Source organism: Corvus kubaryi, unplaced genomic scaffold (assembly GCF_017639235.1).
Source record: "Corvus kubaryi isolate FWS band 111438036 unplaced genomic scaffold, C.kubaryi_AGA036_p1.0 138, whole genome shotgun sequence".
Classification (NCBI taxonomy): domain Eukaryota; kingdom Metazoa; phylum Chordata; class Aves; order Passeriformes; family Corvidae; genus Corvus; species Corvus kubaryi.
In genome coordinates, this window is record NW_024580672.1 from 9,018,746 (window position 1) to 9,036,761 (window position 18,016).

General features: G+C 37.6%; 2 protein-coding genes across 10 annotated transcripts in view; one reads left to right on the plus strand and one right to left on the minus strand.

The window, feature by feature from the left end:
* BLNK (B cell linker) overlaps positions 1-18,016 on the minus strand; it is a 94,976-nt gene that overhangs the window by 69,799 nt on the left and 7,161 nt on the right. For all 7 annotated transcript variants that reach the window (XR_006014542.1, XM_042019039.1, XM_042019041.1 and 4 more), the window contains exon 2: positions 17,509-17,571. Coding sequence is in view for 6 of the 7 variants with exons in the window: in XM_042019038.1 (XP_041874972.1) it covers positions 17,509-17,571 (63 nt within the window). In the remaining variant the exon portion in view is untranslated. The remainder of the gene's footprint in view (positions 1-17,508; positions 17,572-18,016) is intronic.
* DNTT (DNA nucleotidylexotransferase) overlaps positions 1-18,016 on the plus strand; it is a 162,162-nt gene that overhangs the window by 25,205 nt on the left and 118,941 nt on the right. The window contains exon 1 of one of the 3 annotated variants that reach the window (XM_042019048.1): positions 17,696-17,912. The exons of the other annotated variants lie outside the window; for them this stretch is intronic. The gene's annotated coding sequence lies outside the window, so the exon portion shown is untranslated. Of the gene's footprint in view, positions 1-17,695; positions 17,913-18,016 lie in introns of those variants that run through there. 3 annotated transcript variants of the gene reach the window in all.

Sequence of the window (18,016 nt, forward strand, 5' to 3'; positions counted from 1 at the left end):
TCTTATCTGTCCTGAACCTGGTAATCCACTGCAGGTGCTTAACAGTTGTAACATGCGTTTGACCTTTGGGGTCTGAGTGGGAGTGGTTGCAATGACATGAGGCCAATTGCTATGTGCAGAGTCGCTCTGACTTTGTCTGCACTCCCTGGGGCTTCTCCTTACCTCTTGGACACTGATGCCTTTCCAAAACTGTGGAAGCATAAGTCATGCTAGTCACCAGAATTGTTAATATACATGAGATCTCTAAGATTTCAGAGCAGCTGTCTCTGCACTTGGTTTATATAAACCCTTGCACAGTACAAACGGAGTTGTATTGGTAGCAAGGGAATGTATTCAGGACATGCTTGTTGTAAATAGGACTGCTGGGGTTGGGTTTCTTGGTCCACAGTGGATTTGTCATCCATGATGGAATGCTGCTGTTATTTTGTCCTCAGGCATGCTTTTAGTTAAAAAACTGCCAGTCTAATATTGTGTTACCGAGAGCTGTGTTCAGCATGTAATGGGAGTTTGAGATCTAGATGTTTCCCTTGCTGGAAGGAACAGTAGATTACTTCACATTCCTTAGGGCAGCTGGAAATACTTTATTACATTGATGGAGATCTGTCTGTAGTATTGCTGCTCTAACATTTCAAATCAAAACCAAAGGGTTTTTGGAATTATTTGATAAGGTTTAATATGCGTTGAGCTGTATGGTTCTGAGGAATCTGTACTGCCTCACCTACCACTTTTTTTAGCTGTTGAGATGTTAGAAACCTGTTTTTTCCTTGACTGAAGGATGTTTTCTTTCAATAGTGGCTCAGTGAACCCCTGTGGTTAGCATTGTTCTGAGGAAGCTGCCTATTGCAATAGTACCATCTTACATTAAGAGCTCAGTGAAACATTAAACTAGTTGACCCTTTATTCTTATATGTGCTATGAGTGGGTTCACCTATGATTTATTTGTTTATGACCTAGGGTTTCCAACCTGTTGTATACCCCAGGAGCTGTTTGCTTATACTTGACTGTCCAAGACTTTTTGAACCTGTCTTATTCAATCTCACATGTGGAATGAATGGTCTTCTCCTTGAGAACTGGCTGCAGAAATAGCTTTGTTCTAAGACAGACAGTAAGGTTTGATTTGTAAAATAAATCAGTTTATATAGTGCATACAATGGGAAAGTTCATGTTATTTTTCCTGGAACATGATGTCCCCATTAGTGTTAGGCTGACCTGATGGAGAGATGAGAGATTTCCAAGGTTCTTTCAAAAATATACTTTCTTCCTCACTGAGAGTGTAATGTTCTGTGGGCCAAGCTCTGTCTGTATTTGCATGTCCTTACTGAAAGGACATTTACTGGAACACAGAAAATAAAACCACTTCCCATATCTTTGTAGTAATGCACCACTATATGCTTAAGCAAATTGAGTTTCAGTGTTTGAAAGAGGAAGGAAGTCACCACATATAGAAATAACTGTGACCACCAGAAATTCAGCCTCAGCAAAAAGCAGCAGAGCCTCTGCTGATGTAGGCTGTAAGATTAGTAAGACTGATTTGTTTTTGTGAGAAAAGAGAATTCAAAAGAGCCAGCTGAAATTCTTCTAGCAGAACCATTTATCTCTAAAAATGCTTCATCAATGAAAACAAATTGTTTTTCAGGGCTTCTTTCACTTCATTGATGATTAAGAATCTATAAAAACTTGGTAAAGTTGAATCAATTCATTTTCATGTTTTTTAATATAAGGTAAAAGACCCAAATGAGGCATGTAAGCATTACTGCATTAGTGGTTCCAAAGCACTTTATTTTTACTTTTATGTGAGGTTTGCAACTATTCCTTCTGAATCAGAGCAAAGGGAAATATTTTTGGCCACATCTAAGATTTCAGGCCTGGAAAATGTTTCCAGTCTGTAGTCAAAATGCCAAGAAACAGGACATGCTGCAGAAATGTCCTCAGTACAGAGGAGTCCTACTGGAAGCAGACCTGGTGCTTTAAGAACTGACCTTTCTTCAGGACTCAGCCCAAGGTGTGAGTGCAATATGCTGTTGACCCAGCTTAATAATGACATAAAGCAGAATTGACACTGCCAGCTTCTGTTAATAATCTTGCCTTTGTCAGGGCTGAAACAGGTCTGAGGCCAGCTGCTGCTTCCAGCTACCTGATCCTGTTCCAGTAACTGCATGCAGGTGATTTGAGTCAAGTGGTGCCCTTCTGTGTCTAGCTTATGCTGTGAAAACAAAGACTGTCCCTTGGCTGTGTGGCTATGTGCAGTTTCTTTCTAGCTCCTCTTTCCTATTGGAATAATCTGGTTTTGCTATTTGGTATTTCCTTAAGTGAGCAGACATCTCTGCAGGTATGAAAAAGTCCCTTCAGTTAATCTAATTTGCTTACTAAGGGAATGGGAGGAGGCAAGAGCTAAAATGGTTGTGGTGGTGGTGTTTTAGTACTTTAATATTGAATTAGTAGGAAGAGTAATGTCTGTGAACAATGGCTGAGGCTGAGTCAGTGCAAGATGCTCTGTGCATTGCACTGAAATACAAAACTCAGTTTTCTGGGTACTAATTGTTTCCATCCTGCCCTCATGAGGGACACTGAAAATGACAACAGGAAATAGCATATCAGGAATCAATTCTCAGGTCACTGGTAGCTGAGACTGGCAAGGACTCTTCTTTCTTCGGGGAAGGGAAGTTATCATCTTAGTGAACTGCAGTTATACAAGCCAAATAACTAAATACAGGTGCTCCCCAGGTGTGTCAGGCTGTTGGGAGCAGTGGGATCAATCTTGGAGAATCCCAGAAAGTGGGTGACATTGGACCTTCAGCTCTCCCCTGCTGGCCAAGGGCCTGGGAACTGTGCAGATGTGCTCCCTGCTGACACTGCCTGCAGAATCAGCTGCCTTCTGCTTTCCTGCATCTAGACAAAAACAATTAGAACAAGAAGTGCTGGGAAATAGCTGAGCCTGAAAAAGCTGTAGAGAAGGGGTATGAGAATCATCTCACCTCTCAGAGCAAATACTATGGCAGAAGCTGTCAGCAGCAGTTAAGCTGTAACAGCAGTCTTAAAATCAAAACCTATATATTCTTGAAAGATTAAGCAAGAACATCTGCATAATTGTAAGCACATTACATTTCATCAAGGGAACTAGAAGTAGCAAATCTTAATTATAAGAACAAATACTCTTGCTGAATCAGGAAACCAAATGTGACTTAGTACATGCCTGTCTACCCTAAACACTTTGATGGCTGGCTGTCTTCTCTTTAGAAATAAGCCACCTCATAAGCTCCTTGTGCATCTACATTGAAGAAACAATTTCAAATGCCCACACAGAAATGTGCTGAGCTACTTGACTTTGAAAGTTCTCCCTGCATAGTGGAATAGATTTGCTGTCCCTCCTTTGATACTGGTTTAGGGTTTTGAGGTAGGGCTTTAGTTCCACTGTTTAGATTTTAATAATCTCAGTGGTTATATCTATCCTATATAGGTACTCTTTAATTCACATAGTCACAAATATGTTGTGTATCTGTATCTGTAGGCATCTTGAAAATGAGCACTTGATTTGCTTGATTCATATTACCTCAACCACAGCAAGCAACGTTATTAATAGTGAGTAATCACGGACTCCATCAGCAAGATCATGACTGCTGCATTTCAATGGCTGAAATAACTTTGTGAAAAGATAGACCTGAAGGTGCTGGCTGGCAGTCTTTACAAGTAGGACAAAATACTGTAATAGTGATAATTTAGGTAAGCAGCAGAGGTATCAAGATTGAGCACAATTAAGACCCCTTACTGTGAAGCACACATGCTAGGTCTGAGCTGCTGCAAGAACTCAGCCTTCACAACTGTTATGTGTTGAAAAGACCATCTGCCAGCAGTGCATGCAACGTGTGGCCCTGGCTGAAACAGAAGAAACTATTTCTGCCCCTGGAGAAAAACAGCTACACGTGCCTATGTCTGTAAATGTCTTTACTCAAAGCATGAGCAAAATCTTTGTTGGGTCACAGCATGGTGAATGTGGATGAGGACTTTTAAGGTGGGGAGGAAGATAGGTATAGCACAGAGTGGTGACATGTCTCCTGGTCTGTGATAGAGAGCAGGGTGCTGCTTAGTGGTTTATGGCCGGGACAGCCCCAAATTTTGAGAGCCACATCTTGAAGGGGCAAAGCCAAAGGCTTGTACAGTATTAGTCAATGCTACCAGTGACACAGAGCTTTACGAACTTTCTCAGTATGTACTCGGTTACAAAGTGGTTAAGGATATTTGATTTAAACATCTGCTTTGTTTTTCTCAGTTTGGGAATTTGAAAGACAGCCTGTAGACAGAGCATTCCCTCCCCCATACCCCAATATCCTGTCGTTCTCGGATGCCATTAAATTTGTTAGTGTGCTTAAGTGGTTTAATTAAAGTCTTTTCTGGTTTAATGCAATCAACAATGTCTTCTGTCAGTGCAACATGTCTGGTCCTAATGATGCTTCTGGGTGATAGATGTTGTGGGGATAGCTATCAAGGTGGAGAGTAACTTAATTTGAGAGGTTTGATTTCCTTTTACTTTAGCTGTCAAGACCTGAACAGATAGCATCAGTTAGAAAGAAGCAAAGGAAAAAGTGCTTTGAAAGTTTTTTACCTCCTTTGTTCTTATATGGAAATTTAAGGGTATAATGACCTATTTGTTAGGTGATGTATATCTATCTAATAGATGTTAAACTGTTAGACAATTTCAACAGGAAAAAGGACATCTAGTTTTGGATACAGGACTCATCATATTAGGTTGAAGTTATGGTGTTCATGTGCGTATATATTGCTTTACAGAGTATCAGTATGTAAGTGATACAGTATTTGTGTTTTTTATACTTCTATATTGCTGCTTGGTCTTTACACATGAACATTTATTTATTTGGATTTCATGCTAGATCTGCATATTTAATCAAGGTCCTGGGGTACCCAGCATGTGCATCTTTCCCTTCCCCCTCAGCGTGATGAATCTTCATAAATGAAAATATTGGTCTTTTTCTCTTTGACACTTCAAGTTAGCCAGTGAAGTCTGTCTATGTCTGAAGTTCTCAAACCTTTTAAGTATTCTGATTTTATAATCCTGCTCTTAGTACATTCAGCATTGATTTTATAGCATTAGATACTGTTCAGGAATGCAAGTGAAACAGACTTCCTTTTGGCTCATTCTAGAAGTGACCCAAGTTAACTGTGAGCAAGGCAATTAGTGTGGGTTATAAGAATGATGCCAAATGTCATGGCAATGACTCTTCCACTATATATAAACATACATGAATCTACTTTAGAGAGGACTTTTTCTACCCATTTGTAAAATTTAAATTACAGTAGTTAGCAAGCATGGCTCTTGAAGTGAAATAAATACCAGAATATGTATTTAAAGTGTCTAAAAATAAATATTTTGGTTTCAAGGCTTTATAAGTCAATGACCCAACATGCTGTTGACAACCAAGATTAAATGATTACAAGAAATTCCAAATTTCCCCTGACATACAGACACTGTTTCCTTTCCTGGCAGTTCATGAAATAACACTTGAATTTCAGTGTGCTGCCATTGGACCATTTTGGAGCAGTATGTCTTTAAATCTATTAGCAAGCTTGTGCAGAGTTCAGAGTGTGAGGAGAAAAGAAAAGCAGCATGTTTTCTTTGAGAAAAGTTGAGCTTTGAAAGCAACTGGAAGTTTCGGAATGTTAAAATACAAACCAGCTGAGATATATTAATGGGCAAAGAGCAAGAGAAGAGGTCAAAACCGTTCATGCAAATATCTTTTCACATAATTTCAAAAATAAGCTCATTCCAGGAAAACAATACCCATATTTGTGAACAGTTCTAATATTAGTCTGTCATGATAATGGTATCTGAAAGCCAGTGATATTTATACTGGGATGAAAGCGACCAGCACGTTAACTTTAAATTGCTCTCCTAACCCCAGTTTCCTTGTGTGTGGGAGTATTTCTTTTTAGGAAAAAGGTCACTGTTGGTTAACTTTGTCTCTCCCTTTCTCACCCTCAAGCCATTGACTGATACTGAAATTTAGCTTACAGCGAGTATTTCCGTTTTTACATTTAAATGCTTTAATCAAGGTTTTAAAGAAATGTATTGTGCAGAGTGACTGTCAGTGTTGTTTACATGAAGAAGCAAACTAGTAATTGTGTGAACATTGTGCACTAATATAAAAAACATATGCTGGTCTCTAAATGATTTGATGATTTGTGAAAGTCAAGAGGCAATAATGGATGATCATATTGCATAACAGCCATCCTTACAATTGGGCAGATACGCTTGTAAAACACAAAAAGAACTCAAAAAGAGAAAACATTTGAATTTTGATATATCGATTATCAACTGCTGACAAATTGTTTGTTTATTAGAAGTTAATCCCCCACTGTTAAAAGGTTTGTGATGAGTTCAATATCAATGTGAATCCAGCTCTTTTTAAATTGACCATGAGTAAAATAAAATAACTGTTTTGGATAAAACCAGTCAATTTTGATTACTTAAATTTCTTCATAGTTCAATAAATACTGCAAGTACTATTTTTTAGCATGGCTTTCCACATTCATTCTGGTGATTAAAGCTGCTAGCCATGACCATATTACTTCAATTATAGGATGGAACTACTTGTAGCTATTTCTGGTGCAATAAAAGTATAAAAAAAGAAAAAAATTTAACTCTCTAATAATGGAGGATGCTGATGAATTGGATGGGTGTTGTTGCTAAATCTGTATTTTACATTCACTTATTTTTCTTGGAGGGGAGAGGAGCACAGGTTTTAAACTTCAGATATGCAGGCTTAGAAAATAAAATCAATTTAGAAACTTGTCCTTATAAATGAATGAAATAACCCATAGTGGTGTGTACCTCCTACATAAATCAAAACAGAAGTATTGTATTTTTAGTCTAGAAAAGTAAAACATAAAGTAATAAAAGTAAATTTTATTTTTACTTAGTACTTTCTACTGATTTTTACGTGACTCTATTTACCCAGCCAAATAGTATACCTGCATAGTATGACCAGATATCTTCTAGAATACTTAAATATGGAAAACCAAATTATATAATTTCTATTGCATTACCTGCCAAGTAAAAGACCCTGGCATTTTCCACTCTAATATGTTTGTTACATGATTATGTCTTCCCACTATTATCCACATGTGAGGGGGGGAATCTGTAGCTCATTTGAATGTGTGTGAGGTGCACAAGATCAGATGATGGATGTTGGGAGAGTTGTTGAACTGACTGATAACCAGGCTTTTGCAGAGTGTCTGTGACTCTGGGTACTGTTTAACATGACAAAAGTGGCTCTATTTGGCTTTAGCTGATTAAAATTAATGAATAGGGGTTACTTTGAGCTGAAGCTCAACAAAGGCAAAAATCGTATCCAAGGAACTCTTGATGTTGCAGATATACTTCATGTTATGTTGTGGAAATTCAGCTATTGTCTGCCAATATCAAATGATACCAGTTTTATCTGGGCTGACCAAATGGATATTTCTCACATTTGGAACCAATGTGGTGGTTTGTGTTGGGATGAAAAACATAGGAAAACATAAAAAACCTCCTATGACCTAATTGTTGAGTTCCTCAGTTTCATATATTTCTGAATTTATTCATGAGCACAGTCACAAAAGTCCTTCAAGACCCAACAGAAAATGTAGCTCTACCCTGTAAAAATCAAGAATACTTAATTGGACAGGGAAAAGGAAGAAAGGATAAAACCATAAATAATGCATGGTACAGTTCTAAAAAACACTGAAATTTTGTCAGTAGAGGACTTTCTGTTTGGAAAGTGTATATATGACCAAATAAACCCCAGGCTTTGGGGATGATACACTTGCAGAATTTATTTGCTCTTTTTTCCTACTGCCTCTTCAAAATTCGGTGCTGTGTTTGTACAGATGTATTTCAGATACTCTGAAACCACCTGAATCAAAAACATTTAGGTAAAAGATTGAGGTTTTGAGGTTGATTTGTTTGTTTGTTCCAGTGAAGAGTCTTTTTCACTTAGTGTGATGCTGGCACATAAGACATTTCTCTAATCTGCTTTTTATATACTGCAGGATGCAGACAATCTAATGCACAAATGAAGTGTTGCATTTTCCTCTTCACAGGAAAGTAGGGGTTAAGGGCAAATGCCGACATTTGCCTTGAGTAGTTCTGAGTGAGTAAAATAGGTCACCAGCTATGAATAGATAACATATGTTTGTAGTCTAATGCCTGTATTTTTTTTAACCAAAAATTTTTATGACTTGTTAGATTCGTTGTATCTCATCCTGCATTCAGATGGTTAAGCACCTTGCCTACTCATATTATGCTGATTAGATGTTCTAGATGTCTACTGGGACATTTAAGTAAGTTTGGTAGAAAATCAACTTTTTACTCTATCAGAGTCGTACCATGAGAAATCAACCCCTGCGCATTTGTAAGGTTTTAATAGTTCTCAGTCCTACGCTTTTCAAGGACTGTGTTGCAATGGATGCAGAAAATAACACCTTTTAAAAGTGTAAATTGCATTCAAGTAGCAGGGGACAAAATAGTTAAACTGTTAATTGAAAAAACCCAGCTACACAGGAACATTGGAGGAAATAAATAGAAAAGCAAAGGAACAAAATAAGTCTTCTATAGCAGGTCAAAACAATATTAATAAACAATTTAAAATATCTTTTGTAGGAATTTTGTGTCTATCTGCTTATTAATGTGAAGTCAAATGCTGCAGGTAAGAGTGCCTAGAGGAAATCAAGTACCCTACAAACAGGACCTGTGTTTCTGCATTTGACACACTAATGTGAATTTTGGATAGAATTTACTCTTCAGTATTCCAGGGGCCTAAAATACATGAAGTGATTGAAATTCTTACTCTTCTAAGCACTGTTTTTGTAGGACCTCTGGGAATTCTAAATTCTTTCCAACATGCTTCTTCCTGAGCACCAGTGTGTGATGTGGTTTCCCAGCAGTCCAACCTAAACTTCAAGCCAGATTCCCTAATGGTAAGGTCTGCACTTGTGCACGAAATTGGCACTGGGAAAACTCATGAAAGATCTCTGCAACTGCATTTGTGTGTGCTTTGTTTTTATTTTTTAATGTGGGCAAATTCCATAAGTTTTTAGATATGGAAAGATTGATAAATATTTAATAGTGTTTTTTGAGCCATTCTAGGAATGGCTGGAAGCTTTTGCTCTTAGCAGTATGCTGGTTGTGCAAGACATCTGCTGATCATTTTAAATTAAAGACAATATTACATTGAAATTTAGCAGTCACTACATTAGTAGCAATCTATAGGGTTGGGTTAGTGTTCCTGTTTTGTTTGCTTTTATTTTTCCTTTCCCGTAGAATCGTCCTTATTCAGAGCAGATGTCATCCTATAAAAAACCCCAGGATGGCTTCATTTCATTAAGGGGAAACTCCCTGACACTTGGTAACTTCATGGACTTTCATTTTAGGTGCGTTAAGCTTTTTAATATAGCCATAACAGCTCAGTCAGCATCAGCAAAATGTGCTCAGGTTATTGTGGGTTATATCTAAATCTTAGGCTACAACTGTGTCTAAGTGAAAATCTACCAGCAGGACTGTCCTGGCATAATCGTCCTCATGTAACACCCCTGTGGTTGTCCTGTGGGGGTAACAGTGTACTTGTTTTGCTTTCATTCATGTCACTTTACAATTAGTAGCTTTGGAGTTGCAGTATCTAGACATGTTTTAACAAAAGGGTATTCCTTTTTTTTTTTTTTTTGAAATGCAAGTTCCTTTAATTTTTTTCAATAATTATTTCTGGCCATCTTTCATTTCTGCACTTAGGACTCCATTTAGTTCTTTGATTGATTAAGAATAGTAGGTTGAAATGTATCTCCTTGGAAATTTATCTCATTTTGGCACTACCATCACCCACTGCCTCAAGTAAAGTGTTAATATTCGAGGCCTTTCCAGGTTCCCCCTGTTTGGAATAGAGACTTTAGTCTAAAGTCAGCTGTACTTAATGCAATCCTGTTTTTACATAGAAAGCTCATAAAGTCCTTCCTTTCTGAACTCAGTAGAAACAGACAACTTAAAACTCCAGACTCTTCCCAGCCTATTCCCAAGGAGCCTTTTCTCCCTGCTATATTGTCTGGTTCTCACCGGATTTTCTTGTTTTCAGTGGAGTTGTATATGTATTCACCTTTCCAAACCAATGGAGCCCTAAGAGCTGTCCCTTTCTTGGAAAAACTCCTCTACAACATCAATTTTTAACCTTGTTCATGCCTTCTCATGAGAATTGCTAATATTCAGCTGGCTTTAGCCTTTACTGCAGAAAAGTTGATTTTCCCAGAAGCCTTCAGAAATCTCTCTCAGGTTAAGAGCACTATGGTGCCCCTCTTCACCTGCCTCTTTAAGGATAAAATAAAGACTGGAGAATTAGGAGTTTATTGCTTTGTATTGGAAACAGATAATGTGAAAGCAGAAGGACTAAATTCTGATTAGGCATGCTAAAGATTTCTGAAATGGTTAGCAGCTGGTATTTAACAATGGGGGAGTGATTATAGTTTCTGGCTCGATTTTTTTAAACATTACTAATGATTTTGGACATTAGTGTTGTGAAGCAACTTACATGCATTGTAAAATACCCTGATCTTTCATGAAGGAAAGAGTACTGAAGCAACCAAAATGAAGATTGTTCTAATCACAAATTCTCAAAAGAAGGGGTGCACTTTTGTAACTGGGATAGTTGAACAAAACAGAAAGAGGAGGAAATTAAAAATTGCAAAACTCTGGACTTCTATTTTTCAGTTAAGGGCTTACAAAGTCCACATTAGAAACTATGACACAATGGCTTAATTTCCACAACTTCTCACATTCTTCTTCATGTTCCCTGAACTTGAAAGGTACACAAAACTTAACATTTAAAATTATCAGTAAACTTTAAGAACAAAGAATTCTGCATCAAAATATATTCCTTTAATCCATATTTAATGTAATTATGACTAACATGACATTTAGAATTTGATTGAATTGTTGTGTGCTGGAGCTTAAAGACTGGAAAGCAGACAAGCACTTCGTATCCTTTGCAGCTACTGCATAAAACACAAAAAAATTATGTTCAAATAATTTCTGGCAGCAGCATTTGGAATATGAATAGAAATGCTCTTCTGTCACAGAAAATAAAATAACGGGCCACTCCTGCAATAAATACTTTTGCAGTGGCTCAGGATTTTTTACTGCAGGATTCCATTGCTAGTTTATGACATTAGACAATTTTATTAAATTGCTTTTGAGATATTTGAAAAATATCTCAAAAGGGAAATAATTCAAAATGATTGGATAAAATTCAGTTTCTAAGCTAACAATAATGGGAATCCAGTGATAATGATGTTTGACTTTGTATCTCAGTCTAATAATTTCTTTTGAGCTTTTTGTTTATTAATATTCATATATGTTTAACTAATAACTTGATAGCTAAAATCACTTGTATTCTTGTGTGCCAAGAATGATGCATATCTTCATAGTGCCCTACATTTCAGAAATTATATATACATTCAGTAATCTAGCTTCATATTTCTTTTGCCTTTTTTTTTTTTTTGAGAATAAGGATAAATATGCAAATTTTGCTTTTACTTTACAGTTGCCTCATGCTTTGATGATGCATGAATGTGTAATGCCCTTGTACCTTACGACTTCATTGAAGATGGTTGATAAGCAGAAGAGGTGCTAAGCTGTAAAATACCTTTCTTTAGCCCGTGTCTCTTTAAGATGACTCTTTGCTTCTAGTTACTTGATAAGTTAAACAACATTTGTCTTCTTTCTAAGACATGTTCTTACCATTTTCCTCTTCTTGAAATGACTCTAAGTAACTGATTCTGCTTTCAGAAACAGTTTCCTATTTGGTTAGAAACAGTAAGAAACAGAGCCAAAGCCCTCTGTAGCTGGCAGCTGCTGATGTTCAGGGCGACCTAGGGATCTGTTCTTACCTGTCCCTTTGCTCCCTCCCCCACTGCATCGCTGCAAGAATTGCTCGGGGGCGAAGCTTGCACTGCCCTACTCTGTTACATTTTCTGCCTTCTCTTTTAATGCTTTGCACCTATCTCCGTGGAGAAGAAACGATTTTCAGTTTCTACCTGCCCTGAAAACTTTCATTTTAAGCGACTTTATTTTAACTGTGTTTTCAAAGTCTGTAAAGTACTTGCTAAAGGGATAGGTGCTGAGATCACTTGTCTTTGCATGAAGAAGACAAAGCGCTCAAGGTGCCCAGCTCCTGCTACTATCCACTCTTCATTTAGAAAGTGAGCACAGTCTGTAGAAATACCTGGAAATTGAGGCATTTCTGAAAATGCACTTCTGATATCTAAGCCGCTTCTGACAGGAAACCTTTACATCTGAGAAGAATGGAAATGAGGAATCTCTGAAGGAGTGTAAATCCATGAGGAATGTCAGCAGGAGAAATTTCAATCCATGCCCAATAGAAAATAATTAAGGAGCAAAGGGAAGGAGAACCCTGGCTAAAAGAGGAGCAGAAACAAAGCACTGGGTGTTGGAAGGCGCTGAAGGCAAGGAGGTCTAAAGGGGGAGCGGGCTCAGTCGCCGTGAAATGCAGAGGGGAAAGGTGACAGGGAAGGTGTCAGATGGTAGACAAATAGGAGAAAGCAATGTCAGAGGAATAAAAGCTGTGTAAAAATACAATTCAATTAATGTAGTTACATGGCCTAATTAATTTTTGTAGCTGAAAATGTGTATTTTTGTAACATCAATTTTCTGTGGTGAACAATCAGGTTTTTTTGCCATGGTAACCTTCTGTGCTTGCCAAAGGTAGGACAAACAATGGGTATGCCAAAACATTAATATTAAAATTTTGTGTCATTGTAAAAAGCTTAGGGCTTTCTGAGATATGCAATATATTATTAAACCCTGGATATGGACTTGTGGCCTTAAGGTGTCAACTGCCAGCCCAAGGGTGTGACTCAATAGTACCTGCGACTTGTACCATGTTTCTCTGAATTACCTAAGCTTTCTGTGCTTGCTTGACACTCAGGGAAAACACTGCAAGTCTTTTGGCTCTTTCCGAGAAGAATTAGGTTATAAGAATGTACTTAATAAGTCTTTAATTTCTTTTGTATATATAGGACCTAGAAAAGAATTTTTCTCCCCCCCTCTGGAAACTCAAGACATTCATGGTCTGAATTTTATTTGTAAGACTAAATATACAGGGATGGATGTCAGATCAATCTGAACAGAACCCAATGCTGGTTACCTTTTTTCCAAGACAATATCCAAGCAGCCTAAAACAATATTAATGTCTTTCCACCTGTTCCCATATCCCATGCTGTGAAAATATCACTTGTAGCATTGGGAAATACTCTTTTAGCTGAAACTGGGGAAGGTGGGACTCTGAAGATTTTGGATAGCGACAGAGGAGTTCTAAGTGTGGTGTGTTTGGCTGCTCTGGTCACTATTGAAAGCAGATGTGGTTCCTGTCCTTTCCTGTCTGCTGCTTCTGCATTGCAGGGATGGGAGGGAGCACCCAAGTGAGATGAGAGTTGCTTTTTCTGGACAAGAGTTGCTTTTTCTCAGTAGCAATGCTGACAGAAATGGATGTCAAAGGACAGGCTTGGTGAGTTGAACCTGACAAGCTCTGGCAGTGTTTTACACTGGCACAGAGCCAGGAATCTCCCACAGGAAGACACAGGTTCCATTTTCTAAATATTATTCAGAAATCCCCTGTAGAGTATTGGTGAATAATATGGCTCTGGTTTTCTCCAGGGCATTCCTATTCCAGCCATGGAATTTGAAACACATTTTGAAAGAGCAAGAAAGAGGAGAAGTACATGAAAGTTGTTTAGAATCAATATCTGACAATTTTTGCTGTGTTAAGATTTCTTTTAGTAAATTTCCATATACAAATCTATTAAGAAAGTCTCCTATTTTCAGTTCTAAAGTTCAGGTAAAACTTCACTGTTTTTTATATCTTTTGCAATCTGTCACTGGGAATTCAAAACTGAATTTAAAAAAAACATCAAACAAGCAACCTACACTTAGAGGGAACTGAAAAGCAGGAGCACAGTGTAGAAAGTTCGAACATTAAAAGGCAAGAGAATATAATATGCTCTGTGCAATGCAGCTGTGGCTTAATGCTGATTTGCACATTAGGACTAGATTAGCATCACTCAGACATGAGCTGCATATTGAGTAACTATCACAAGTATGGTACTATTGATGAAAAATGAAACTGCATGGTGCACTTCAGATCTAATATACCATCCTTTTGTGTTTTTAGGTTCAACAGAAGTGTAAAGGAAGAGCTATTACTTCTAAATTTTTATGAAATGCATGTAATTTAGTTTCCTATAAAAGTTCAGTTTGATACTCAGTATGTTTATAAAACAGAATATGATATTACCATAAAAATGATTGGGTTTTAGCCACTCAAAGGCAAGAAATATTCAAAGAAATGACCATATAAATGTTGATTACTTCTATTCTGAAGGCAGTCAAATTGATTTGAGGTGTTGTGGCCAACTTATCACAGATTTTGTGGCTATAATGCCTGCATGACTTGACTTTGAACATTTTAAATTTCAAAAAGACCTTAGTCTTGATATATTTGTTTGATTCACTTTCAAATAAAATGCAATTTGCATTTGACATGGATATGTTGTGCAGGACAGCTCCCTAAGTCATTTTGTATTAGTTCAGTGGTGAGCTTTAGGATAATTACCTTTTGCAGCATTTCCCCAACATTTGACAATATTTGTCTTTGGAAAAATTAAAAGGATGAGTGTCCTTGCTGAAAAACCAGGAAATAAAGGCACATCTGGTGGGTTGGTGTTTATATCTTTGATAAAAGGCAGTGTGCTGGCTGCAGATGTTTCTTTCCAGGAAAGCTTCCCTCCAGTGCTGCCTAGAAGTGGGCTGGCACTGCCTCTGGGTGTTGGCATATCTCACTGGCACAAAACGCTTGTACTGCATATGCTTAAGGTGTCAGTGCCATAGCAGTGGTTTGGGGCAGGCTGGAAGAGTCACACAGTGAGAAGAAGGGCTTGTCTGGGAGTTGTGAAGGGTGGGATGGATAGGCACTGGGGTGGTTCCCCTTGGGCTGCCCTCCCTGCCTTCACAGGCACTCGGACGTGCCTTCTGCAGCTGTGATGGAAGAGAGTTTTTCAGCCCATGCAAAGGTAAAACAGTAACTTGTGCCTCTCTGAATGTGCAGTGGGGGAAGCTCACTGTGTTCTCATGTCAAATACCACAGAGTTGCTTTCTTCTTTGTCTGCCAGGCTAGAAGGAATTTTCATTTTTCTGGTGATTCCTAACAGATTTCATAGCAAAACCAGATCTGTATCTAAATATTCATCTAACATTGGCTAAACACACAGAAACACTGCACATGTATTGTGACATCTAAATGTGTGCACAGGGTCTCTATGCACACACAGCAGCAAACTTGTATTTGCTTTTTGAAAATTATTATGCAAAAGTAAATCTGTCACTTCTATTTAGTTGATGGCATCAAGCTTGTTCAAGTGTTTTGTTTTATGGGTTTTGGGTTTAGTTTTTTTGGTTCACTGCTGTGTATTGATAGATGGCCAGCTTTTCTCTAGTGATTCTGAGCTCAATATCCAAAGGTGATATTGAGCTTCTTTTTAGACTCTGCAGATAGCAGTAGAAGGAAATCATATGCATCTTATAACTGAAGGATAAACTGAAGTGCAAAACCTCAGATTCTTGCCAAAGGCAGCTAACAGACACATAACAGCTTCAGGGGTTTTGGGATTTTTGAATTCTGGAAAAATTGGTATCTACACAAAACAGTAGATCCAGTTAGGGAATCACACTATAAGTCATGCAGACAGAAATTCAGATTTTATGAGTGGAAGTGTCTGACATCTGGTTACTCCACTGTGTATTGCTAAGGTAGATTTACTAAGGTTGTGCTTTCTAAATCACACCTTGTAGCAGATAAGGAACATTTAATTTCTGGCATGGTACAGATTTCTTGTATATTAGGCTAGGAGCTTGGAATAAAAAACTTGACTGTTGATTAAATTACTTTTAAATTAATATATTTGTTAGCTTGTACATAGGAGGGCAACATCTTACAATTACCCAAATAAGGCTATTAATGATGGCAAAATATAGATATTTGAATTTTTTTAGTATTGTCATAATTCTGTTTCAAGCATGCAGATTTATCATGTTGACAATGCTACTGAACAATTCAATTAAAGAATATATAAAATTTGTAGGAAAGTTTCTACCAGTGTGTGAGACCTGTCTCATTTTTTCTATAGTGACATAAAAAATGGATGTTGCTCATTGTATCACATGTATGATGCCATGTTTTCTGCAGTGCAAAATAATCTTTAAAGGTATTTGAAGAGACTACATAGTTTAGAGAACATAGTAGCAAATGCTTTCATTTTTAATCATACTACTTTTGTATTGCAGACTGTCACCAAAGGCCATCCATTGTTCTCCTTGCTTTTTTCACTTTTCACTATTAAGGTGTTTTGAATAGGTTGCCACTAACATCTGAAATTACTTCTCAGATCCTTGTCCACTGCTGCTGTACAGCTTTATTTGCAGAAGCACAGGAAGCCAACATACCCACCCTTAGCTTTAACTTCACTGCCTTTCCTCCAGTGATGAAGACTACAGCACCTTTAGTGATCCAATTTATAGTGGATGAATGGGGCAGGAATCTGTATTTGACAGCTTTGTTAACCCTACAACATTAGTATGAATTGTTGGTAAAACCCAGTTTTACTCTGTGGCCATGCTGCACCTGCAGTCTCATGAATTATGTTGCAGTACTGAAGCTCTCGTTAGCATAAACAGCAGGTATAACTCCTGGTGCACCCAGGAAACAATTTTGTTGAGCAATGAATTGCCAAGCAAACATAATATCTCTGTAGTGCATAAATACACCATAACAATAATTTTACCTTTAAAACAGGTCTAAAGGAGCTTCTACTTCGATAGCTACACAAATGGAATCAGTGGTAGAGGAACTGCTGCAGTTCAAGGAGTTATTTTAGTCCCTTCTCCTAATTAGTTGCAATCAATTAAACACACTCTTATACAACAAATTCTACAGAGGTCAGGAAAGGACATTATCAGATTTTTCAGGCATTGTTTCCAGCATCTCTAAACTTTTACTATAAAATTCATGTATAATTCTGTGCTGGTAAATGTTCTTAATAATGCAAGTTTTATGGAAAAGCTTTTACATGAATGATGGCTTTAAAATATCTATATTGTTAAAAAACCCCACTACCTCCTTTAAGTCATATGTCATGAGATGTCCCCTGCCTCACCTGTGTGTTGATGGCTGATACTACAAATCTGCCCTTTCTCTGGAGCAGGGGAAGGACTGACTGAAATTTTTATGTTTTGGGATTCCTTGAGTCAGAGGTGTAAATCAACCCACTCAAATGCAAAATCAAAGCAATTGATGAAATGTGTATAAAGAAGGAAAATTTCAGGTTATTTCCTGGCACTGTAAGGAGTACAGTCCTCATGGTGAAATACACCTTAGTGAGAGGTCTTATGGAATATTTGCTTACCAAGAAATGAGATCCATTCATACACAGTTTTTCTACAACCGCAGCAGATTCAGGCATTCCAAACTGAGGTGAGAAAAAAGACAAGATTATTACAGTAGTATGAAACTTGACATTTGTAAACAAGCTAATTAAAATTTCTGTGCTCAAATACTCGGGGTTGTGGAAATTGTTATACTACTTGACAAGGATAATTAGAAAAAGAATATTGAGTAAGTGTAATGCTTAGGCAATGACTTTCACATATGAGATAAGACACAGTACTTCCTCTTTCTTAGGAAGAAAGATTACAGGGAATAAGAGCCAATAAACTGTGAGTGGAGTAGACAAGAAAAGAAATTATGAAGCAGCAAATGTCATATAAATGGAGCAAGGAGCCTAACAGAAGTACTGTGGATTTCTGTGGGGTAAGAAGCCAGAACTAGAAACAGGTTAAAAGGTATCTGAGGCAAAAGTTCATCAGTAGCCATGTCATCATCCCCACATGCCTGTTTACCAGCCTCTGTTTGCT